At 37.0% G+C, this 27,321-nt stretch overlaps 1 protein-coding gene across 1 annotated transcript in view; it reads right to left on the bottom strand.

The window, feature by feature from the left end:
* The window catches only part of vax2 (ventral anterior homeobox 2), a 42,127-nt gene extending 16,058 nt beyond the window's left edge, over positions 1-26,069 (bottom strand). Inside the window, exons 1-2 of the mRNA XM_030162832.1 lie at positions 25,716-26,069; positions 21,478-21,665 (exon numbers count right to left, since the gene is read on the bottom strand). Coding sequence (XP_030018692.1) covers positions 21,478-21,665; positions 25,716-25,977 — 450 coding nt within the window. The 5' untranslated portion in view covers positions 25,978-26,069. The remainder of the gene's footprint in view (positions 1-21,477; positions 21,666-25,715) is intronic.
* Between the last annotated feature and the right edge of the window lie 1,252 nt (positions 26,070-27,321).

Genomic DNA, 27,321 nt, shown 5'->3' with positions numbered 1-27,321 from the left:
TCAAAGAAAATACCACACACTCTCCTCAAAGGCTTCTTTCCACTTCACTGACCTTTACCACAGACTATAGAGTGGGGTTTTTTTTTATTGTCGTATAAAGTCTGGTCATTTAGCTCCAGGTGGAAATGACTGGGTTTTGCTTTGTGTTGAGTAATGTCAATGGTTCATAGTGGACAAAAATAAAACTGCTTCTTTATGGGTTTCTGATGAGACATTCATCACATAAAAGTCTGAAGCTGAAAAAGTGAAACCGTCGTTAAAACTAAGAATCACAACATTATGAGGGTTTGGTTCATCTATAACTATTTCCCTTCCTACATCACATGCATTTGATGACTTTTAAACTTAAGCATTTGAGCTTCTGGCTCCAAAAACCAACATGTTCTGTGTTCAGAGGATATTTGGACAGTGTTATGATTCTGGAAGATTAACTCTGTGTGTAAATGACATCTGCATCTAGTCAGTTTGATTGATTTCATTAACACTAAAATTTTTCAAGCAGAGGTTAAATGTTATGTTTATGTTGTTCAGAGTCATTTCTGACAGACACTGTTTGGTTCTGAATGTGTAGAGACGTTTGCCCAGAAAACACCCTGAGTGTTACTTGGAAGGTTTTGGTGAGACACTGCACAGGAATGAGGAGTCGAGATATATTTTTACATCTGAAACCAGCTCATATCTAGAAGTATTTTAGAAAGAGTCACAGCCTAAATATTAGAAATAACCTGGGGTAAAATCACCTTTTGTTCTTCTGCTATATTAATGGTTCCTTGTGAATAATAAACTTGTTTTGCACAGTATGGGACCTTTAATGAATGGTGTTTTTTCTTTTTCAATTTGGCTTTTTCAACTGCAGAAAATGAAAGAATTTTAAGGGGACCTGAGATTAAAACATTGAGAATATTCAAATTACAAAAAAACCAAAAAAACAATCAAAACTATAATTGTAAGCGGATATAACTGTGTTCAAATCCCTCCAAGAATTTTGGATCAAATCCACAACCTTTGCAAAACATCTACCTGTCAGTGAAAATATCTGCTGCAAAAACATTTACGTTGAAATGAGCATCAAATAAGACAAATATGAATTTGTAAAGCTAGATTAAAACAACACTGACCTTAAAAAAAAAAAAAAAAAAGAAAAACTATATAAAAATGAAAAATAATGAACATTTGAAACATTTGTTTATAGCCTTGAATTTAAGATAAATAAATAAACTTGGTTTAAGTTTCAAGATACAAAACATTTTCCTCTTTTGACTGAATTTACATGCATTTTAATCACAAAGGTTTTCAGTTATTTGTTGGGAGAATACTTGTGCCAAAAAGACAGCTCTTAATCTTTATTAATGAATAATTTTAAGATGTGAAATAAAATTGTCTCATTTTTAACTGTTGTAAATTGTTTTTGTTTTTTTCATGATTCACAATCTGATAGCTCAAATACATCAGATATTGTGTTTAGTACATAACAACAACAGTAATTTGATTTGGCCCTTTCCCTCCAAGTCCTAGTTTTCATTTGAGAGACTTGAATATTTAGTGAGATGAGTGATTGCTCAAGGGCACTGTGGTAGTCCCTTTGTAAAGCAGTACTACTGGTTCACACTGATAATTCCAGACTAGCGTGTCGCCTCAGCCCCTGTCATGCCTCCGTCAGCAGTTAGTTGAATTTTCTCTCCTAACATACCTAATACATGACAGGAGGAGCTTTGTCGAGCTGGATGGCAAAACTTGGAGGGTAAATGAGGCGGGGCGGTGCTAACGACAGTATCACATCAGCGTAAATACAGGCTCAACAGGCAGTGAGATCATCAGTTTCAACTACTGACCACGACGCAAATAATGGGATCGAGGAGGATCCCAGAGCTCAGAGGGGGAATACCACTGCCAGCAGGTCCTCTGCCGCGAAAAACACAACATGGAGAAAAGATTTGTGAGCATCTGCCAGTTCCTCTCCTTCCACTCTTCCACTTTAAGATCCCGACGTGTACTTTACTCATGCACCAGCACTTGCCAAACATCCACATCCCATAAAAGGCTTTCAGTCCAGATGAATTCCCCAATCAACCCTCCCCTTTATCCCTACGCTGTGGGCGTGGCTTATTCTTCTGTTCACATCACAGCCCTCCATCCTCTCCTTTACCAGGAAAAAAAAAAGAGAAAAAAGCATTCTGGTGTTTTACAGGGATTTTTATTAGAGGGGGAAAATTATGAGAAGAGAAAAAAGCAAAGCTGCCTTTGGTACATCTACACTATTGGATGTAAATCCTTTTTAATGGGATCCAGGGTTCAGAGCTGGGGCAGAGATTACCGGGGGAGATCTGGATCTGGCGTGACCTGCATATGCCCCAGGCCTGCCCTCTGCACTGTGGGCCTGGAAGACCTCAGACTGAGGCACTAGAGTGGACCGGCAAAACCAAGACGGTATGAAGAAAGGGAGGAGTTAAATAGGATAGTGGAAAGTGCAACCAAAGCAGAAGACACTCACTCACATCCTCATCACAGCGGGTTTTAAGGTTATCACAGCTTTGGCCTTTGGTTTTGAAAATGATAATAATAATAATAATAATAATAATAATAATAATAATAATAATAATAATAATAATAATAATAATAATAATAATAAAATGCACGTTCTGTGTCCGTCCAATCGATGTTGCAGCACAGGAGGGCGTTTGTATGGATTTTCCTCAGCCTTCACAGGCCCAATCGTCGCCAAACTCACCAAATGAATAGAAACATTACCTGACAATCTACTAGGCACAATTTTATGTCCGTATTCAAATGTTGTGAGGTATGCTGGGCGATTTTAGCCTCTCATGCGATCGTACAATGGCACCACGGGTACAATGCCGCTAGTAATAATAATAATAATAATAATAATCATAATCATAATAGTAATGGAGTAGATTTCTATAGCACTTTTCAAGGCACCTAAAACGCTTTACATTATTGATCCATTATTTATTCGTTCTCACATTCACACTCTGGTGGTGGTAAACTACATTTGTAGCCAATGGAGGCGTGGCTGCCAATTTACACCAAACCACTGAACATTCATATGCATTCATACACCAGTGTGAGTGACACTGGAGGCAAGGCGGGTGAAGTCTATCAATCAATCAATCAATCAATCATTCATTCATTCATTCATTTTCTGAACCCGCTTTATCCTCACTAGGGTCACGGGGGTCACTTGGAGCCTATCCCAGCTACATAGGGGCGAAGCCGGGGTACACCCTGGACAAGTCGCCAGTTCGTCTCAGGGCATCAATCAATCAATCAAATTTTATTTATATAGCGCCAAATCATAACCTGTAAGTGTCTTGCCCAAGGACACAACGGCACATGACTAGGACAGAGCAGGATTCGAACCGCCAACCCTTCAGTTATCGGACAACCCACTCTACCTCCTGAACAATGGCGACCTTATGAGAAACTAGTCCAGTGTTTCCCAAATGTTTTTCAATGGAAAATGACAACCCTTACAACCCAGTTCACTACAGGCCATAAACGTTTGCATAAATGCACCCTGACAGTTTTCACTGCTATTTTAACTTATTATCATAAGTAGAAAAATGGGCCATTTCAAAGAGACAGGTTTTGGGGAGGGGTGGTTTAGTTTAATTTAATCAAACACAAAAATCCAAAAAAACATGTGAATGAAATTTAAAGGTAAAATATGTGTAAAGGTGTAGAGAGAAAAATGGTACCTATAATATATATAACATACACATGACAGCTTCAGTTTGAAGGAGTTCCCATTCCTACCAGTAATTATCATGATAAAAGTCCAATCAATATTTCTTTTAAGTTTAACGGCTGTTTTTTTCTTCCTGAGACCTGAAGAAACAAAACAGCTACTAGTGATTTAAAATGATTTTTATTATAGTTATTATTTAGTATTATATAGTGACGAAAATTTCAGAAATATGAAAGTTAACATTTAACAAAATCATAATGATACACAAAATTATATGGTTACAAGTCAGTAAAAAAAACAATTCTGAAGCATTTTGTAACCATGAAACAAAAATAAAGCTAACGATAAAATAAAAATATTAACTGCAATGGTATTTAGTATGATAGAAAAATATATTAAGACATTTTCTTTCTTTCTTTTTTTTTTTTTAAATCCCAGCACTGTTAGACACCAGAAATACTGTTAGCTAATTTAGCACACAGTTACTGGGAAACAAAGATGGCTGACTTTTATAATAAGAAGTTAGCTGCTTTTAGATGTATTCATTTTAATTTATTTGTTTACTGTTTAATTTAAATGCATAAAACTGTACACCAATATTGTGGGACAGCTAATATTAGTTTGTCTGGTAACTTTTAGCAAAGTGATATTAACTAAACTGCAACTCTATTGTGACTGTAGCGCTCAAATTTAAATTGTAGACCTGTCTGTCTACTTCACTGTGATGTTTCAGAACTCCTTTGGAATATCTGATCGATATCTGGAGGCGCAATATTTACAGTACACATACCAATGTTTAAAATCAACTCTGTCAAAGCAGGGAATTTCTAAAGTCTCTTTAGTCACTCTGGTTTTCATCTGCAGTTTTGCATGTAACTAAAAAGATAGTACAATATTTTAATTTTTTGTTAGAAAAAAAAAGAAGAAGAATAATTTATAAAAGAAAATTGATTTTTGTTAATTTGATATAATAGGTTCCTATGTATTTTCTACAAAGCACTAGTTTATTTCCATTCAGTCAGACTCTCAAAAATATAGTTACTAATATAATTACCTCATTTATACATAAAATATAACTTTTTATTGCCTGGTCATAAAGTGCTCATTTGTGAAGAACTAAGCATTAACTAATCTCGTTGCCATCAGTTTACATAAATACAAATCATGTTCAGTATTTTAATTGCTAGTGTTAAATTCCGTCATATCAGATTCTATTTTGATGTCAACACGACACAGCAGAAAACCACCCAAAGGTAGATCTAGATAAATGAAACAAGTGTTAAGCACGACCGCCTTAGTTCAGCTTTATGATGCTGTGTTTTCAACAGAGGAAGTGGGTCTGTAGAACAGCAGGTAGGACTGAGCACTGACGGACTTAAAAATGAAAGGACGGGGGGCAAATGTAGGCAGGGAGGGGTAAATTCAAGGTCAGGCAGAGATGATCAGGCTGGCATGCATGAATACACCAAGCAGTCGGGCAGAGGTCAGCCAATCAGAGAGCAGAGCTGTGGATCCATCTAGACAGCTGCGTACAGAGTAGAGTGGCAGGAGAACTGGGCTAGAGGTAGAAAGGTTAAGCCAGATCAAGACCCAGGGTACAGATCAACTGGGTATCCATATGGGTGTTCAATAAAGTAGCTAAGCACTAATGTGTCCGACATGACACTTTATGATGAACGACACGCGCAGGATCGTGAAATGATTCGCAGCGTGTTTGTGTTTTCCCGTATTTACACTCTCCTTTTACTGACTTTCAAATCTGAGCTGCGTTTCAAATCTGGACTAACACTACGGAGCATCGGAACGCTGTCGGCCTGTGTAATTCAGAAAATGTAAAGTGAAATGAAGGCTTGTGACGCTAAAGTATTTAAGAAGGACACTTTTGCTGAGCGTCTTTCACACTCTGTATGACCCCTGGAGCAGCTTGGTGCTCCCACTGTGACCCCACTCAGACCCCCTGATCACAGGCATGTGATGAGCCACAGCACACAATGAACAGCCTTTAACATGGACGCTTGTACCAGGCACATCAGCTAGTGCCTGTTTAACTGCAACGGAACGCACCACTGCATACTCAACTGTTTGGAATCTGGATGTTATGGACCGGTAGATCCTTAGCTAAAGACGAACAAAGGGGAACTGGTGACTTTGTGATCAACACGTAGCAAACATCACATCTACATAGTCAGTGTAAGAGTAATGTGACTTTTGAAATGACAGACTATTAATTTTTTTTTCTTAAAACAATATTTAGAGTGGACCAAGGTTCTAATAGTCTTGGATTTTTCATTAAAGTTTAGTTTTATTTAGTTTTGACTTTTTTTTTTTCTCTAATTCAGTCAGTTTTAATTAGTTTTTAGAGCAGGTTTGCTAGTTTTATTAGTTTTCGTTATTTTCTAAATGCTTAGTTTTAGTTTCTTTACATCTTTTCTCTTCTTCTCTGTCGTATTCAAATAAATCCCAGACAGGACTCTGCTGCTTTCTCCCAACTTTAGTCCTCATGTTTCCAGGTAGAGTGAGAACCAGAAGACGACTAAACGACAAGTGACGAGAAGTGACGGACTGTTAAATATCATATGGTTCCAGCAGCTAAAATTGCTTGAGGGAAATAAATCGATTTTATATCAATCCGACATTGACAAAGACGAAAATTAAGGGAATTTTATTCACAATTTTTTTTTACGTTTTAATTAGTTTTGTAAGCACACAATACAGTTTCAGTTAGTTATCTTTTTTTTTTAATTTTAATTATAATTTTTATTTCTTTCAGTTAACGAAAATGTTTTTACAATTGTAGTTTTCATCATTTCGTTACTTTTCGTTTACGATAATAACCTTGGAGTGGACCTCAGTACTAAACAGAGTGTTGTTATGAAGTTTGTGACACTACTGGCCGGACGCCAAATTTGGTTAAAGTGGAAGAACAAAAATCCTCCGACTCATCAGGCTCTGATGAAAGATATTATGCAACACTTACATTTGGAGAAAATCAAATTATCACTAAAAAAATTTAAATTTATTGTATTCAATTTGGCAGCCCTTTATAGATTACTTTAATGTTAAGTAAGTAGACAGACCTCTTCCTCCCCCTTTTTTTTTGTGTGTGTATGTGTAAATGTGAGTGCGGGTGTAATATTCTTGTTCTGACACACATATATTAGATACTATATAAGACTTTTTTATATTGTCATTGTTCTAATTTCAATAAAAAGAGTTTTAAAAAAAACTATATTTAGTTATGTCCTTATTAAAGTAAAATTGCAGTGTTTAATGTTTTATAGTTGGATTAAGGCAGAAATGACATTTGTTTAGAAGTTTAAGAATTCACAGTATGTTTCTAGCTTGTATTTGTGAACAGGACTGAAGCTCCACCTCCTCTCCAGTAGGTGAAAAAAGAAGAGAGCAGCAAACAAATAAGAAATAGTACAGTACTATGAAAAGAAAAAAACAAATTTCCTGGTTCTCTCCCAGTTATTATATTCTAAAAAAAAAACAAAAAACACACACACACACACACACACACACACAGTCTCACAAAACTGTACAGGAATGTTATTAATGCAAAATACAGCTGAAGAACAAGCTTCCTCATTTCCACAGAACTATTAAAGACAATAGGCTGAAAGGTTAGTGTTAGTGTGTGTGTGTGTGTGTGTGTGTGTGTGTGTGTGTGCGTACTGCAGGAGTTTTGTCTCAGACAGAACTGCAAATAAGTGAGAAGAGCAGAAAGAGAGGAGAGCCATCTAACTGGAGTCTGTTTAGTTTTCTTTTGCTCAGCCTACACACACTGTTATTGTCTGGAGGTAGAAACTCACTGCATGAAGGTTAACAAACAGAAAACTCTTCATATCAGTCAGTATCAGTAATTCAGTAATTATCAAAATAAAGGTCAAACCAGAATTTCTTTCCAGTTTAAACACAGAAGTTTGGTCTAGAGTAAAAGTTGAAAAAACAGATGCTTCATTCTGATTTAATTTTTTATTTTTTTTCAAAAGAATAAGATAAAAATGACATGCATGACAGAATTTGGTAAAGGCATTTTTTTCTTCATATTGTCATTTTACGCGTGGAAACCTGTCTATTGTTTTGTTTTGTTTACATTTATGGATGTGTTTTGTCACTCATGGTGTAACATTGATGATAACAATGATATTATATTAATATATATATAAATGTTTGGTTTCTTGATTTCTTACATGGAGTCTATTCTTGCCTTTTAGAGGGCATTTCCACAAAGTACATGTACAAGTGCCCCGTCTGGACTCTGCTCCTCCCTCTTGTCTTTAGCTAAAAGTGCATGTGACTAATGTAGCTATCACACACTTACATAAACCACAATAATGTAGAACTTCAAAGTTTGTGTGCCTTCTTTCTCCTCACTTCTGCTTTGTACGGTAGAGTAATATTGGATTTCTCTATTTCTACAATAAAAGCAAAATACTACATTACAAGTAGCACTACATAGAAATACATATACAGACTGTTCTTATGGCAACTAAGACGGCCATTAGCTTAGAAAAAAGGATAAATAAAGTCAAGAAAGGATCGACTCCCTTTACTAAAAAACAGCTTCATGTACGTACACATAGAAAAAATTATTAGACCATCAAAAGTCATCGAAAACATTGGTTATGCAATCAAGTACTAACTCCTGTGTGTATCATGTGACTAAAACAGACAGAAAAGAAAACATGGAATGCCTAAAAGCACTTTTTTTGTCAGTACAATGCCATAGATACTGATGGAAGAACTGAAGTGATTTTGGTTATTATAAAATAATAATAATAATAAAAAAAAAAACACCATGGAAAATGGATAGATATCAGCTCTGAAATTTAACTACTATGAGCTATTTTTGTTGTTATCGTTATATTTGTCCAAACGAATGTACCTTTAGTAGTACCAGGCATTAAAATGAACAAGAAATTGAAGAAAACAAGGGTTGATCTGATCATTGTTCCGTGACTGTATGTGTTCAGGGGGTATGTTTATTTAGTTACCAGTGACTTCAATAATTAATTAAATCAGTTAATAGGCCAGCTATCAGTTTTATTGTGACAGAAAGTCTAGTGTCCTTGTGACTGGGTTAAGTGTTTCTTACTCCCCAGCTCCGTGGTCATGACCAGCTTCACATATTTTTCTGACCCTAACACTTCAGAACTTACCTGGTTACCCAATCACTCGAATAAACCTGATCTGGTCCTCCATCACTGCAGCACATGTCCAACCAGGTTCAGCGAGGGGTTAACCCCGTCTTATAGAATCGCTGGTAGATATGGCTGCCTAATCCTCCTTAGCTCAAAAGCACTTGGTACTGTTATGAGGCCCACCTCCCTCTCTCATCCCAGCCTCCCTTGGCCCCTCCCTCCTGCCCTCCATCCATTCACCAGCTTCTCTCTCTCTCTCTCCACCCATCGGGGCCCCTCCTGGTTTAGACAGCAGCCATTACCTCTTCCTTGTTTCAGAGGAAAAACCTGCCGCACCCAGTTGGCAAAAACTCAGTAGGGGTTTGGATGAGGTCCATGACTTTCTGTGTATGTCACCCCACAGTCACTCAAATTCCCTATTACCTGCAGCAGAAGTGTAGTCCGAGCTCTGCGCCGCACAGTATTCTCATGCCCACTAATTCTCTTTTTCAGGATATATTTGAATTGAATACACATTTTGGACAGAGCACACAAATGACGCAGTTTTAAATGGGTTCTTCTATCTCATTGAACATGCTTAGAGTGTGTGTGACAGACTGGGATGAATAGTGAATGGTTGGATGTGAGTGATTTTTTTATGGAAATGCATCTTATACTGTTCTTTGTATGTTTTAGTTTTTATTAATGTCTGCTTTTTTAATGGTAACATCAGCCTGCCCAGGGACTACAGGTGGAAATTAGCACTAATGCTACAACCTGACACACTACACCTCTCCTGTTTAAGGTTAATGTACACTACAAACAAAAAGTTAAGGATAGTTTTAATTTTTGGGCTATTTTTTCAGTTGGGATTCTTGTACAGCGCTTTTTACTTTTTTGTGTGTGAATTATGAACACATTTTTTTATCGACCAGACATAGTTTTATTTACAAATGGCAAAAATTACAAAAAAAAAAAAAGCCAAAAAAAAAAAAAAAAGAAATATCCTTAACTTTTGTTTGTAGTGTATATTGTGCATTGTCCCTGTCTAGATAAATAAATAAAATACAAAATACAAAAATTATATCCTCATATTTATCTTATATCTGCTGTGTGGCCGCCAGAAAAAAAAAGTTAAATGTGACTAAATCTGAAAGCTTGTTTATTTCTAGTATAAAATAGTTAAATCCCACTAACGCAGCGACCATTACACTTACCACCATTTCTGTAACACCACATATTAAAGATTCAGAATGTACAGTTTGCTAAATTTGCTCCTTCTCTTGATGCTTCAGTGAAGTTAGTGTTTGAGCCCGTGTTGAGTCGGTCATTTGTGTCTGTAGAGCAGCAGAAGAGAGACGCTGAACGACTTGAGCGTAAGCTAAAATTTACACCGAAAAACAACTCTCCTCTACATAGAAATCAATATAGAGGTGGTGATCCTGGATGTAGGAATCTGAGACAGTCTCTAACTTTGAAACTGAGTCATTTGTTGAACTAATATCAACTGTGACCAGCTTCCACAAGCATTGTGTCAGTTTTACATATAGAACATTTAACTGTTCATTTTAATGAAATACAGGGAAAGTTCGCTAGACTCGTTGGTTATCTTCAAACCTAATGAGCCTTATTTCCAAACAGGTTAGAGTTAATTATCAAAACAAGCGTTTGTCAAGTAGGGTTAAATAAATACATTTAAAATTAACTACAAAATACAACATCATCATCAGCATGTGTTTCCTGTTAGGTCCAATGCCAATATCATGAAGATACAGAGAAAGCATGAATTATTACATTTCTTAAATGACTTTCTACTGTAATTATTTTAATTATTTTTGACCAAATAAGGTAATTTTTCATATTATGTCTGTCAGCTCCTCTTATTAATGGTAAAACAGTTTCCTATTGTAGTCTCGCTCTTTTTAAGGGTATCATTGCTATATAAATATAGCATATAAATCTATTATTGTGAGCATATTTGAATATAGTATTTTGAGCATATTTGTAGTGTCAGCCTTGTGTTGCAAACTGAGTGTCCTGTTCTTTCCGGAGGCCTATAAGCTCCCAGACAGGTAATCCATTCCATTTAATTGCATTATACATTGGCCTGGCAAAAGACACATACAATTTTTGACCATCCTGATTGGTAATTCAAGTTCAGACTTGGGGCATTTATTGTCCATGTTTTAAAAAAAGTGAAAACCTCTTGTAGCTTAATTTCACTAAGTTTGGACTCTGCCAGAAGCTGATGAAACAAGTCCAATCACTCAGAGTGTGATTGAAGATAAAGGTAGCTAAGACTTAATTGCTAATATGTTCCTCTGATTATCTAATCAACTGATTAAATAATCAGAGTTTCAAAAACATTGCTCTGGCTTCAGGTCACAGTGACAGAAAGTCGAAAAGATACAAATCTGTGCTACTCAGTATTGTGTCAAAAATTAACAAGAGCACAAAAAGTGCTTTACTAATGACATGTGACTCATGAAGAAACTGTTTGCTTTACAAATACAAAAAGGTACCAATCAAACAAATACAAAAATTAATGTCCTTAGTAACTCAACCTCATATACATGTGGTACCTATTTATTCATTTTTTTGTTTATGGAAACAGAGAGCTAATCACAACTGATACTAGCAGGCAACTTAACCAGAGACAGCCAATCCAGTTAGAGACTGAAATGAAAATACACACAAGTTGGAGTTAATGTAGAAATGTTTAAAAATCATGTTTTGAACAAACAGTAAAGAAGAACAATTCATGGAACTCCAGGCAGTAATGGAAAACAGTAATGGAAAAAATGGTAAAAGAGGTGCTCTTTGGTGAAGGGACTGTCAATGCACAGAAAATACAAAAACCAAAGTACTCTCTTATAATTTTAAAATGGACATGAGGTCCATTGAGACATGCCATAATTAATAGAGACATTTTAAAATTATAAGAGAGCGCCTTGGTTTTTGTATTTTTTGTAAAAATCATGTTTGAGGGGTACCTACAGTCTGCAAATCTGAGTAGATTTAACTGATAAACAAAATGTAGTTAATTTTGTATTTCACTACCACCAAATGTTATAAATTATTTCCAAAACAAGAAAAAAACTGTGCATATTCAATAAGAATTAATTCAAATCATACACTTCACAACTACAAAATCAAACTGCTTTTTTTTTTATTATTAAGACATACTGTTAACAGGTACATGTCCTTGTTTCCTGACGTTCAGTTTGTTTGCAAAAAGTCATTTGTAAGATATGTTGTATTTGTTTTAGTAGAATCATGCATTAAAATATTATCTGTATTTGTGTTTGACAAACATGTTTTGTATTTGCAAGTTATGTTTTGTAGGATTTTAGCTCCAGACTAAACTGTTGCTCAATGACATAAATCCCAAACATTTTAGACACAAACTGAAAGCACAAATCAGCACATGAAGCCCTGCTTATATCTCTGTCTGTCTGTCTGTCTGTCTGTGTCCTTTCCTCTCTCTTTCACTATTTTGAGTGTTAGTACAATCCTCACACTGTGCGGACGTCTTCCTGCTACATCTGCACAGCTATACGTCATGGCCGGGATCTCTACGGCCCAGACAAGTGGCCAGACACTGTCTGTCTGGGCCTTCATAAAGAACAATACACACAACGAGGACATTGATTGTACACAGACACACGTATAGAGAATTTGTTGTGTTATCTCCTTTTTCTGCAGACTGCTTGGAGAAACAGACATAGAGTGTGATCAGGAGTCCAGCAGTGGTAAAAAACACTATCGTTTGTTTTTTCCTCCAGTATGTAATGGTGCAGACATTAGTCATAAAACACAGAGGGTCTGAAATACGGCCTGTGACCAACACAAATGATAGAATAGATAGAAGAATAATAGATTTTCAGGTTTTGCTAAACAACTTAAAATACCAAGTAATCTTCCTCGAGTGAATTTTAAAGCTTTTCTTTGAAAAGAAAAACGATATTCCCTGAAACACAGCTGAATGAGACTGAAGAGGTTAGTGCAAAACTAGAACAGGTAAAAGGAAAAGCCTTTTCTTTTTATAACTGATTTACATGTCATAACTCATAATTTAAAATCATTTATGAACATTATCTTGCAGAACAAAATGTGTATCAAAGTTTTATTTGGCACATATAAAACTCTCATATACTCTCATAAACTCACATATAAAACAAATCTTATTTTCCGCAAAAAGCCATCAAAAAAAATCTCACTGGCTTTTTGTTAAGGGAATCTAAGGATTGAACATCACTTGAGGTTTTTGACAAAAACCTGGCAAACATTATCAGGGTTCTGTTAATGAAAAGCAACACAAACTTCAATAAACCAGAGTGAAGCTAACTTTCAGATCCGTCTTGTCTGAGTCCCTTCAGTAAAGAGTGATGTTAAGTTTATAGAGCCCACATTGCCGGGGTTCCAAAATTAAAGCTAAATGAGCTAAATTAACTTTAAGATTAGCTTATAAAAATGTGCCATCCCTACTGCTCTCATTAGGACTTTTCTCCTGATCTTGGAACAGTTAAACAGCAGAATCCTTTCTATTCTTGTCAGAATGTAATATAACAGACACTCAGAGGAATGCTAGTCATGAATAGTGTCACAGCTGCTGCTCTACGACCAAACCTGACCTCTGACTTTAGTGTAGGCTAGAAAGTCTAAAAAAACCCAAACAAATCTGAAGTAAAACAGCAAGAATCATCATCACTTCAAAGTGTTTGACATGGACTGTGAACACTGAACTGGCTCGAGGCTGTTTGGTATCAGGACAACATGCATCAGAGAGGAAAGGGAGTGGGTAGAACATGACACTGACCTCACGTAATATGAACACCTGTTGGAAGGCTTCACATCAGGCTGGTGTTTGTCTCAGCTTGTGTCAAAATGTTAAATAAATTAACCAAAATTACAGTTTTAGCAAAGAAGTCACTACTTTCTCTTATAAACCTCATTAGCTGAATGTCCTTGTTCTCTTGCTTTCATTTTGAGGGTACTGTTGTGGCCAACCATCAGCAAAAACAATCAAATACTGATACAATCTCAGCAGAAAACTAGTCAAAAAACGCTGTAGCTGAAGTCAACTGGACTGGTATCTGAGAGTCTGACAGCAATGTTTGATTTCATACTAATATTTTAGAGCTTATTCATGAAATCCATAGTGTGTGGTTTGTTGTTGGATGTTTAAATAACAGAATAAGGTGTATTTTAATACGAAACCCAACAGTTTAGAATTATTTACTGAAGCAAATCTTTACAGACTAAAGGCGAAAGACTAAACGAAACACATTCAGCCTCAAACTAGAGAAACTAAATACATCTGACGTCATTAAGGACTTGCCTTTTCTTCTTGGGATGTTTTCCAAAACCAGTTCCATAAACACTTTCTAATGAAATACTTGCATCGGTTTTATTATTTATGATGAATAAAAGTTAAAAAATGTTATCGTCAGAAAAATTACAGAACTGGTTCATTTGTGATATGGTGACCTCTTGTGGTTGTATGAATAACTAATAATAACTAACGAGTTGGCAGGTTAATAAGAACTTAGTCACCGTATTCTTGTATTTTATTCTTTTTATTTGGGTTTTATTTATTCTTCTGTATAGCATTTTTTTCTTTTTTGTACAGTTTCTATGTCTTTAAATCTATGTTGTATTTTAATTTTCTATTTTGGTTTTAATTATTCTTCTGTACAGCACTTTGGTCCACTGCAGTTGTTCTAAAGTGTTTTCCAAATAAAGTTGAATTGGATTGGATATACACACTCTGCATGATGTGGTTACTTTTACATTAACCCTTATGAAAATGTCCTATTTTAACCCCAACCGTGGTCTTTTCCGAACCTTAACCAAGCGGTTTTTGTACCTAAACCAAATCACATCGCAGCCACGATATCACCACCATCTAAATGCAACATTTATGTAGCCTAGTAAATTTTTTACATTCCCAATGGTATCTTGTTTCTTGTCAATTTTGTCTGCACCTAGTTTTGGGAGAAGTTGGAAATTGAACGATTCTGTCTTTAAGGTGTGAAGACATGATGCTGAAATAAGGATAGCCTCTTGTATTGAAAGACTCTCCAACTTTGCGTGACTGATGTTACATAAAACACAAAATGACAAAAACATGCAATACACCCACATCTGGATTTTCGATGGATGGATTCATAGAAAAATTTAGAAGCAGGTGCATTTGATAGCTGGTATAGCAGATTTTATGAAGATGTGCAATTAAAAAGAATAATAACCGGATATAACTGAATACAAATAATACACAGTTCTATTCCCACACCCTGAATTTTGTGTACAAACAAACGTCCTGCCAACTACAGCAAGAAGGAAAAACAGTTGTAAACATCTGGGTGACACTCTGCCAGCTTTACAATGAAGATTAAACTGACTCACAACCACCACTAAGCTGTCTCTCCCCCATTTACTGCTGGATTAAAATAAAGGGGACCATTAAATCCATAGCTTTTCAATGGACTACAATAGACTGTTACAGTGCGTGGCGACGTATAGGTCAGCTGCACTCAACTCAGTGGAAAAGATTAAAGTGATCACACAGCGTGGTGTCCACAAATCAGCTGGAGGAGAGGACACTGAGCAATTGACAAAAAAAAAAAAAAAGACTAAAACATCCAGGTGGAAGGTGTGAGGACAAATACCCCTCCCCTCCTCCCCCTAATTTCAATTCTCAGACACTTCCAATGGAAATAACTTACAATGTTTCAGTCTTGAAGATGTAAAAATACTAATAATGACCTAACAAAGGCGGATTAAAACTGAGATGTGATGCTGTTATGCAGTAATTGCTACCACGTACCTTTTGCAATAAGATCTGAAGCCTCATCCGTGAGCATCAATCATCTGTGACCGGGAGCAAACCGTCATGAATGTTTTATGTTTTAGTTTTTGTGCGTCTCCCCAATGTTTTTATATGTGTGATGGCTCCATGCTCTCTCCCATACACACACCCATGCACATACACGTCGCCCCCCTGCTGCTGAGTTCCCTGTAGCGTGGAGCCACCTGCCGGGATGAACGGACAGCTCTGCCCCGGTAACGGATTACTGCGCCCGGTAACGGATTACAGCAGCAGCAACGGTGGCACACTGACGTCTAGAGGCATGAAAAGGGGTGGATTTCCCTCATTATCACCAGTAAAAACTCATCTGAGCAGGTGCTTTTGGTCAAATTGAAGTTAAAATAGTCAAATCTGCGTGTCGACATTAAAATGCACGGGAGCGTCTGCAGAAAAGTGGCGTTTCTTACTTTTAAGCGTCGGATTCATTCAACCTATCCGCGACATATGCATATGGAGTGGCTGAAACTGAAAAGTCAGGATTTTTCACATAGTTTGTGTAGGATGCACTTCTGACTATAGTCTGAAATTTCGTTCTGGAACTTAAACTATACACACAATAGACTCTGTAGGACGAAATGTTTTGCAGTACTGACGTCCTAATAGTGATCAGTAGTTGCGTTTGTGACAGTTTAAACGTACGTTTTCAATTTGCGCATGAAATCACGAGTGGGAAATCCGGGAAACAAACGATGAGCGTGTATAAAATCACATAATGGGACAGTCTTAGGTATATGTGACAAAGGGTCGAGTGTGGGGACAATGAAACAACTCAAGGAAAGTGGGATTTGCTGTCATTCTGTGAAAATGTCTCAGTAAAAAATTATTAATTAAAAGAAAAAAAAAGCAGAAATAGGTGCTACATGATGTTGAGAAACTACAAGTAGAAAATACTACTAGATAAGATAAGATAAGAACTTTATTGTCTGCAAAAACTGAAATTTGGTGCATATATTTGCAAGATAAGCCCTAGATATAAACAAAAACCTAACAAAAACAACCAACATTTAACACTCAACATTCAACCTGTGGTGCAGTGTTCATGTGATCTTTCTCTGGTTCAGGAATGAGATGGAATATGGCACAAAATGGAAGATGATCAACAACTCATTTTATTGCCTGAAAAAAACAAAAAAACAAAACGCGCTTATTGGCTCCGGTTTGGATACGGATGAATGGCCTTAGTTTTCCCTTTCACCCTCTGTTTTTCGTTAACACCTAAAAGGAACAAAGCGAAATAATTACAAACTGACACAAAAAAACTAAAAGAAAAGTAAGATGCCACCAAAAAGTTTAGTTTATTGTAAAATTGGAAGTTTTATTTGTAAAATGAGAGGGGAAAAAAGTGTCAAGGCTGGTCGTAAAAAGAGGCAAAAAAAAAAATTAATATAAATAAAACATGGTCTTTATTTATTTAATTTTTTTTATTTGAAATCGTTCCTGTTATGAATGAAGCTGAACTGCAAACGTCTGAAAAGTCTGTTCAGTTTTCATGACATAGTTCATTGGTCCAGGACTTTAAGGAGGCCCAATTATTTATTCTTATTTTCCTTCATAGGCCGCGAAACGCACTGATTACTCTGCAATAGGCTGTTTTTTTTGTTTTTTTTGTTTGTTTTTTTCTTTAACCTGTTGCTAGTATGGATTTTTTTTTTTCTTTTCCAGAATGACGTTTAGCAGTTTGGGTAGACCAAATTAGTTGTGTATCCAACAAAACACCAAGTACTTTGTTTTGAAGAAGGGGTTCGAATTGAGGTGAATTTGACCGTTGCAATGCATTATGGTCCCTAATTTAACCCTGTATTGGGCTGTTGTGTTTTTACCTGTTACATCTATTTGTATTATAACCCCGCAGTTCATGACACAGTTCTACAGACAAGAGTCCAATAATAATTTTACTCTTAGTGTTTGGTATCTACAGAAAATCCCCCCTCCAAAAAAAGAATGAATTGTTGTTTTTATTTGTGATGGGACTGCAGCTCCTCTTCCTTTTTTGCTTCAGTCCGTGTGTGTGTGTGTGTGTGCGTTTGAATGTCTGCCTCGTTGCGTGATCAGTATGAATACCTGACCAAACTAATTGGAGTTACACCATGGGTCAATGACCAAATCCCCAAACATTGTTAAAAAACACTTAACGATCCAACCCTCCCCATATTAGTGTAATTAGTATTTGTGTTTCTCTCGCAGATAAAGAGGCCTGTCACGTTTACGAAAAGCTAAAAAACAGCGTTTAGGCTGTAATCGTGTTCTACTTGTTAGGCTATAATCTACCACAAAGGTTTGCCAAGGAAAAGGACTGACGCTGATGGTCATGTGATAGGACAAAAGTGAAAAAAAAATACATATATATATATATATATATATATATATATATATATATATATATATATGTGTGTGTGTGTGTGTGTAAAAAAAAAAAACAGATAGATAGATAGATAGATAGATAGATAGATAGATAGATAGATAGATAGATAGATAGATATGAAAAAGTTCTGTATTTCACGCTCTTAATAGACGCATATTGGAATAAAGGTTTTTTTTCGTTCAAAGAAAACCCATAGGTCATTAATTTTAACACAGAAATCAAATTACTGTCAAAGAAACATGCAGAAACCTTCAACCGCAAACATCAACAAACACTGCGAGTCACCGGAAAACAGCTCGAACGAAATAACTTTGAAAGCTTCTGTGTTCCATTTGTTATTTTGCATGATTAACCTTGAATGGTGCATTTGCTTAAAACACGCCATAACAGCCAAAGAACATAATAAGAGGAAAGATCCCTACTAATGTCAACTGAAAGCCTTTTTGATCAGCTTTAAAAGCCGCTTCAGTGGTGCGTTGCTTTAAGAATTTTCTCATCAATGGGTTTGATATTTCACGCCATTATCGAGAAAGACTTTTATTATTATTATTATTATTATTTACATTTTTATTCTAATTTGAAGGTCAGACAGTTTTCATACTTCATTCAGCTGAGCCCATCGGGGTGGCCAGCCTCTCCTGAGGCAGCAGGAGGCTCAGACCTCCCCATGAACACCCCAATGACAACACTAATGACACACACAGACTTCTGCTCAGAGAAGGCCCACAACAAAACCAGACACTCAGCTTTTACATTCAACTTTCAGCAGCGAAATATGACAGTTTTTTTTTTTAAATTGAACTCTTCCGTAATTTTTTCGGTTTTTTTTATCCTTATATTTTACTAAATATTACTAACTACTTTTTACATTTATAAATAACCATTGTTTATGTTACCTCTGTCACTATAGCATTTAATAGGCCTATACACATATATGTGTGTGTTTATTTGGCTACTATTACATGTGAGTTACATGAGTTGTATTTCATATGAAGTCTACATATCACCTACAAATGCTACAGTTGGTTTTATAACTAATGTACCTAAGCCATATTAAAATATATATTTAATGGCTGAATGGGCTTGACAGATATCTATAGGCTGTATTTAATAATTTAAATGTCTATAGCCTAAGTTTCATAGTGTTTGTATATGTGTATGCCGACTCTGTAGGCCTATATATCTAATTCTGAGGTAAATATTTTTTTCTGTATACCATTTTAACATTTGCACATGGTTAAATACAGCCTAATTACTCCAGAAGTAGCCAATTATTTTAACAACGCTTATATAGCTGAAGCATTTTCATTTCTAACAGTCTTGTTGGTCATTTCTAACAGGACTTGCTGGTTTATTTTTCAATGTCAACAAATTCGTACAGCGTAGTTTTTCACAAAATGGATACCAAACCTGAAGAAAAATGTCTATATATTTGTCTTCTGAAAAGGATATTATCTGTGAATCCTTTATCCTGTGGATGTAAAACATGTTCTTAGCAGGTCACAGCTCAATGCATAACCTATCTGTTGCTATCATCATAGTGGTCCAAAAGTTCCAAACTTCCGCCATACGTATGTGCTCGTGCTGACCTATGCACATAACAAACAGTGAGGGGCGGGGCTCTGTCCCCTGCGGAGGCTTTGAATGGAGCGCGCGGGCCGGTGCGGATGGCTGAGTGACAGGAGGCTCACGTCCACGCATGATGTGGCGCTATCCCAGCCTTCCTCAGCCTATTTCTAACAACAGCACATACTGTAGCACTGAAGAGAAGTGTACCATTTATTTAATGTCCAGCAAATCCATTTAATCTACTGCATTCAGTTTTATTTCATTTTTAATAGGCGTTTTGCGTAAATGCGCATCATCCGCCCTCACCTTCAGAACTGAGGACTGTATGACTGAGTTAGGTGGATGTTGTTGACAGATGGACACTGCTTTTTAAAAAATATTTACAAAGCACTTCCCTCTTAATAATAGCCCAAATAGGACGCTTTGCAGCCAATAGGTCCCAATCACTTTTACTGTTTAAAACCCGACATATGTCATACAGGTGCATAAATGTAAACACAGCTCAGTTTTTTTTTTTTTTGTGTGTGTTTTTTTCTGGCGTGGAGCAGGGCTAGTGTGTGTGCTTTCCTCTGCTTACATCATTTATATGTATATATTTTAGGACATATGTGTAATATCTAGCTATTATTGCCTCTTGGTGTACTGTCGGTCCTCACGCGCAGGGCGACAACGAAAAATACAGTGAATCCCTCTGTTTATAAATGAATAGTACATGAATGTAAAATTATCTGAACTGTCCAGGGATAGATAGATAGAAAGATGACGTAGATTTGCGGGCCTATAAGATTGTCCGATAATAATAGGATTAATAGTTAATTAACTGTAGGATTAAGCTATCTGACAGGTAAAACAAAAATACTTGCAATGATACGCACCTACAGAGATGATGTCATTACGACGAAACAGCCTAAATAACTTTGCACTGATTGTCGATTCATGCCAAATATTGATATGTATTTTTATTTTATTTATTGTGATTTTTAATGAATCTCTCACGGGTTGCTGAAAAGGCGTAACCTATCAGCCAAGGCAAGGTTACCGCCTGACCTGAAACTACAGGCCCCATAGGCTTTAAGCTTATTTCAGGCCCTAATAGGGGTTAATATGGGCCTACAGATGACAAATTAAAATAAAACCCATATTAAGTGTCTTAATAAGTTACTGGTGCACCACGTGCCCCAAGAACTGTCTCAATGCCACCTGGCGCTGAGTAGCCTACAAAATGTCCCATAGGTGTGTGCATCTCTGGGGACCGTGAACGCATCATATTCTTTTTCCTCAAACCTGTCACTGAGATCTCGCGCACTATTTGTGGGGCCTTGTCTTTTCGGAAGACACCACATCCATATCTGTTTTTTTTCATGAAATTTCTCACTGTGAGTGATTATTATTATTATTATTGTCATTATTATTATTATTATTATCATTATTCGTTTGTTTGTGGTGCATTTAACCTTAAAATTACGCATGTTAGCAGTCCCGGCTAGCCTAACTGTTGGTAGTAGCTAGCTGTGGGTGTGGCTATAGGATTTCTTTACTTCTGATTGGCTAAGTGACAAATTAATGAGGTAGGCGCACCTGTAACCATAAAGAAGCACACAGTAACACCAAAAGGCCTACATACAACCTAACTATTTGCTAGCATCTGGCGAACCAGCTATATGCAACTAGCTTACTACTAGCTTAAACTGCATTAGCATTTGTTTACATTGTGTCTTACCAGTTTTCCTTGTGTTTGTTTGTATTTTTTATGATTATTTTTTTGGCTTTTAGGAATTATTTGTGCGAGCTAATTAACCCACGCCTCCATTTTTCAGGTCTACGTCACACAGTTCGGTCTTACCTGTGTTTCGGAGAGGTTCAGTTGCCGTGCTAGTTCGGTGCGCTCGCGGCCCACAACGTACTGACACCGCTGGAACTCGAGCTCGAGCCGGTAGAGCTGTTCGGCGGTGAAGGAGGTCCTCGTGCGCTTGGGTCTGTCCAGGTCGAGCCCCTTCGGCAGCACGATCTCCCGGATGGTGCCTTTCGCGTCTGTTTACGTAAAAGCCAAAAAAAAAATTCAACAATTATATAACTCAGCAACGACCACCGGAAGTTCAACTAAAGGTGAGCCATGGTTCAGTTATCCTCAGTTCTACTTTAAATATAGCGCGTGAATGTACAGCAGGCTACGTCACAGGCCTCACGTGCCAAACATAAACAGGAAATTGAAGAAATTTTTACTCTACTCAGATAACATTTGGTTCTAAAAAGAGTAAAAGTTACTCTACAAAGTCAATATAGAACCAAATTTACTCTTTTTGAGGAAAATACTTTTGTCTCTTTTTTCCCCCTGTGTATAAAGGGTTTAATTTAGCCTACAAAAATGCTATAGGCCTATTATTATTATTATTATTATTATTATTATTATTATTGTTCAGCCAGTGAAGAAGCAGATAAATAAATTACAACCTGAACGACAACTACAATTGAACTTTATTGAACAAAGTTTCTATAGCTTATATTAACCTAAAAATACCCAAACTTGCATAATAACCTCATATGTAGCCTCGGCTGCTTTGGGCTGACAGTTTCAGAGAATTTTGTGACTCATTTCCTGCTGATGTGAGACAGATTAGGCTTAAGTAAGTAAGTAAATAAGTAAGTGAGTGAGTGAGTGAGTAAAATAAATAACACTGAACATAACACCGAACATTGTATAGCTGTTTTATGTATTTGAATCTATTCCTATATTTTATTCTAGTATTTTAGTTTTATTTATTCTTTTGTACAGCACTGCGTTTGTTTTAAAATGCTTTACAAATAAAGTTGGATTGAATAAATAAACAAATAAGTGGTTAATGGTGCTGTTTTCTTTGCTTTTCTAAGGAAACAGACCTGTTAAAAATGACAACTGCATATGCTATATAGTCCAAAGATGACACATTTTCATTACTTAATTTTTAGTTTTGATATCATCATACTTTGACCCCCAAACTTGACCCTACGGACTATTTTCAGTCAAGTGAAGGGGTTGTGTATCATTGCGCGGGTTGGTAAGAATGCACTAACAAGACTATGATCCAAAGGCTTTTTAACGTATGTATTATCATTATTATTTTTAGTCTTTTCCACCCTATTTTCAAATAATCTTCAAATAATTACATTTGAGCTGTGTAGAAATTTAAAACTTATTTGGATAAGAAAAAGAAATTGATTAAATGCTTATAAAAGAGAAAGAGGAGAGTCTCATCCTATATTCTGTCATGGACCCATAAATCCAATATAAAACTGTTAAAAGTCAACAAATAAACGACAAACGAAATGTATAGGCTAAGATATTTTAACTTTGATTATTTTCTGTATATTATCATTTTCTGTATAGGCCTATATGTGTATGTATTACTACCTACAGTTAATAATTCAAATTTTGGAGCTTAAGTTAAAATATCAAAGATGTGTTCGTATTTATCACATCTAATGGAGGCGGAGGGCAGACAGAAACTGCTCTTTGTCCAGGGTTTTAAAGTCATGAAATATGCAATCAATATAAAATATGAAAAGCCCTGAATTAAAGATGAAACCAAACTGATTGGACTGAACAGCCATAGTGTTTCTATAGGAGGTCGCTGACCGGCCGGTATCTGACGGAAATACGAGCAGAAAAAAACAGTGAAAATGGGGCGAAAAAAGTGTAGTTTAAGTTATTGAATTTACTGGAATTGTCTGAGCACATATATATTTAAAAACATGATAATTTGAAGTTGTGCGCAATAGAAAAAACAATAGCTAATAAAAGACAATAAGTGCATAAAATAGAAATTGTAGTTTATGCAGAAACTACAGTAACATCATGATGGTGCGTTCACTGTACGGCTTAATCAAACAGTAAATAACACTGATATTCTTCATATACAAGCCGAAAGAAGAGCCATAATCTCCATATTTACATCCGCATAGTAATGTGTATCCAGACGGTAAGAATATGCACCACAGAGGCTCTAAACCCTCTTAATGTAACAAATATTAAAGCATGCATGCAGTATATATGGTACAAATGCGTGATAAATATGATAAAAAAGGCCAAGCTGTGTTGGAATCATTTGCGCGCAGCAGCAGCGCAGTGCGCAGACCTGCTGACCTCTGGGTGACCCCGAGCTCTGTTTGGAAAAGCCCGAACAAACACACTCCGCTTAAAAAAAAAAAAAAAAAAAAACACTCCATACGAATGCACTTCTATCAAAACCGGACCACATCCCGGTCCAAACACAGACCACCAGCTCTATTAACAGGGACTGGAGCATCATTGTGTGACTGATAAGAAATAAAACAGCAAATAAAACAGTCAAAGCGTCCACAGTGACAGTACAGCTCATTTATTTATTTTCAAACCCAAACTAGTCCTGCAGCTTCCACATATACAACATTATCTATTTGCTTTCTCTCTTTTTCTTTTTAATACATTTTCTGTCTCTTTAAAATCTGGCCTTTGGTTTATTGTAACTGAATGCGGCACAAATGTGGAACCGATAATAATTTTCACGATAGTCGTAGATAAGGCGACATGTTGGCTCTTTCTGTCAAATATTCCTGGATCACTAAAACGACACGTAGGCTATTTTTACAGCTATCTGCAGGCATGAAAACTGCCTGATTTTAATATCATTTTATTTCAACTTCACAGTGACTTACAAGTCCCTTACTATTTTTTTCTGACACGATTTTTTTCCCTATAAAGCTACGAACTGAAATAACACATAAAACGCCCTCAAAGTAAATAACCTCAATTAGGCCTATTGGAATCTAACTAGATATGGTACCACACCTACTTTAGATGTGTTCAAAAAAATAAATAAATAAATTTAAAAAATTGGAAAATAGCCTATTTATAGCCTATATGAAAAAATATATATATGTAAATATATATATATACAATGTCCTATATGTTTGTATTTTACATTAAACAAATACACAATTTATAGTGCTTTTTCTGATTTATCTATTTTTATTTTTTTTTAAATATATATTTCTTTTTGTTTTAGTAATGTTAATGCTATATATAACATATTAAGCTACAATCTGATCATTTAAAGCAAAAAATGAAAAGAGGCTACAAAGCTATAATGTTGATCAAAGTAGTCATTTATTATTGGTCATTTAATTTGAACCCATATTTCTAGTTTGATTTCTACAGGACTGTCCTGCACACAGGCATGGACACTATAAAATATAGTTTTGTGAAGGAAACTAACACAAAGGCATTCAGACAGTGACAGCAGAAGACACACAGCCTTCTTGTGAAGGAGCGGCCCATGTCCTGTCAGTCAGAAAACAACACAACAACACACAGGTGAAGTTCACTGGAGCACAGCTTCACATGCTTCCAGACCTTTCAGTGCCTTTTTAGAGCTCAGGTCAAACTACCTACAATGTCAAAGAAAATAAACAGGAGCAAATACAGGCTAAAGGCTACAGGCTCAGCTTCTGTGTGTGTGTGTGTGGTTTTTTTTTTTAGTATTGATTCACCAATAATCAATTATTAGAAAAATAAACAATCCCTCACAATTTATAGAAGCCAATTTTCTACGCTGTCCATTTGTGCATTTTAGTATCAGTTGTATTAATAAAAATCAATAAGTGCCTTTTCCAATATGGTTGCATTGTCTGCTTAAAGTGAAGGGATCCATTGTTTGACTTAGTTGCCCCTCCTGCAGCACGACCCCTTTCTTTAAGTCTATATTCAAGAGTCCAATTTTAACATCAACTTTTACTGTGATATTATTTACTTGTTTTTTTTTATTCCAACCTCCCTATTCTATATATTTAATAAGAATGTTTTCATTTATTTTAAAGATTCACATAAAACACATTCAGACTAATATTAGTGAGTGTTTAGCTCAGTTAAATGTGTTTTTATTGTATTATTATTATTAGTAGTAGTGCTAAAGTGTGTTTGTGGATTAAATTAATGGTTTGAGTAACAGTATAAATATAAAATAATTCTCCATCCCTGCAGCTCCAGTGGGCTCCTGCTGGGACACTTGTCTTGTGTGTAGAACAGCAGAATAATCCTCAGTTCATGTGGGTTTTCAGTGCACTTACCTCTCACTAATATCCTCCGGCAGTAGTCCGGGTCCACTCCCAAAAGTTTGTCGTGTCCGTCTTCGCTGGAGGACGTCGGGGTGGACGCTGACGTCCCCGGCGTGTCCGTGGAGCTCTGCACCGGGGACCGGCTCCCGATATCGGTGGCAGCGGCGGCGGTTCCGCGACACTTATTGGTTGCGTCCATCCGGTCCGGACACAGCGGGTTGTTGGGTCCACAGCGGTGGCTCCCATCGCCCATAGTCGTGGCCTGGTCGAACATATACCAAGACCTCTTCAAACTAATCTGCGTGTGCGTGGAGGGGGAGCTGAGTTTCTTCGCTGCTTTTCTCACACTTTGTTGCCCTCTTCTTCTTCTTCTTCTTCTTCTTCTTCTTCTTCTTCTTCTTCTTCTTCTTCTTCTTCTTCTTCTTCTTCTTTACAAGTGTTCTCCAGCATACCCTCCTTAGCTTCAAGAAAAAACAAAAACAAAATAAAAGCAAAGTAGATCCTGTTACATGGGAGTCTGGCGGTCCTGGAGCTGAATGCGCTTCAGGTGTCCACTCCACGCATGACGCACGGAAGTCCCACAGTCCCGGTCCAAAAAGGCTCGGGCTCTACTAGTTGCAGGAGAAATGCATGTTGTAAAAAAAAAAAAAAAAAAAAAAAAAAAGAAAGAAAGAAAAAAAAGGTACAAGAGGGTAAAGTGTGTGTGAGTGTGTGTGAGTGTGTGTGTGTGTGTGTGTGTGGAGGAGCGGGGAGGTGCCACAGAGGAACACACACTTCCACTGCGCACCCACGGATCAAATGCAAAAGAAAAGACACAGGCAGCGGTCACAGTTCACCGCGTGCACTCACACCGCACGGGACAGGACGGAACGGAACTTTTCGTCCTGTGTTTTGCGTCCGCCGCAGCCTGTTACTTCACAAACAGCGACTGAACTCGGTGCCGGATCCTCTGCAGAACTGCATGGTGCGGCTGCGGCTGGTGTGAGATGGCCAACATAGAAGAGGAGGAGGAGAGGGGGTGTGGGTGGAGGGGGGGTTGGTTGGTTGTCGGTGGTCCTCTAGAGGAGAAAAAAAAAAAAAAAAAGCAGCCTTGAATGGGACTGACTGGGACTGAGAATGGGAAGACGCGCGCATTTACGCACAAACAATCAGAATGTCTAATTGGCTGCGGAGCGCAAACATCACGCTCCTCTCATAGACCCCCGCCTGCTCTATCAGGGGAGATGTTGGCGTGTGTGGAGAATATTTGTGGCACTGGCTGTACACTTGACACATAGGAAGGCAGGCGCACGTGACGTCACTTCCTGCTTACGCACCGCTCCCCCGTACCGCTTTCTGATTGGTCCGCTGGGTTTTTTTGGACTAACAGAGGGGATGAGTGCCGCCTCAGACCTGGATCAGGCGCTACAGGAGACATGAGATGATGGTTTTGGTGCAACAGACAGCGCTGCACGGGTCCCCCCCCCCACACACACCCACCCACCCACCCGCAGCACACACTCATACACTGTGACATTTTTATCTTTTTTGCTTTTTACGCTCCAACTTCCCCTCTGGCGCACAAAAGCGTCAGGCGCAAAAACGGACGCTTTGACGTAGAAAAGTAAAAGCAGAGGGG

The sequence above is a fragment of the Sphaeramia orbicularis genome, chromosome 18 (assembly GCF_902148855.1).
Source record: "Sphaeramia orbicularis chromosome 18, fSphaOr1.1, whole genome shotgun sequence".
Taxonomy (NCBI): domain Eukaryota; kingdom Metazoa; phylum Chordata; class Actinopteri; order Kurtiformes; family Apogonidae; genus Sphaeramia; species Sphaeramia orbicularis.
The sequence above is the reverse complement of the archived record's forward strand: the minus strand, read 5'-3'. Positions and strand labels throughout refer to the sequence as shown.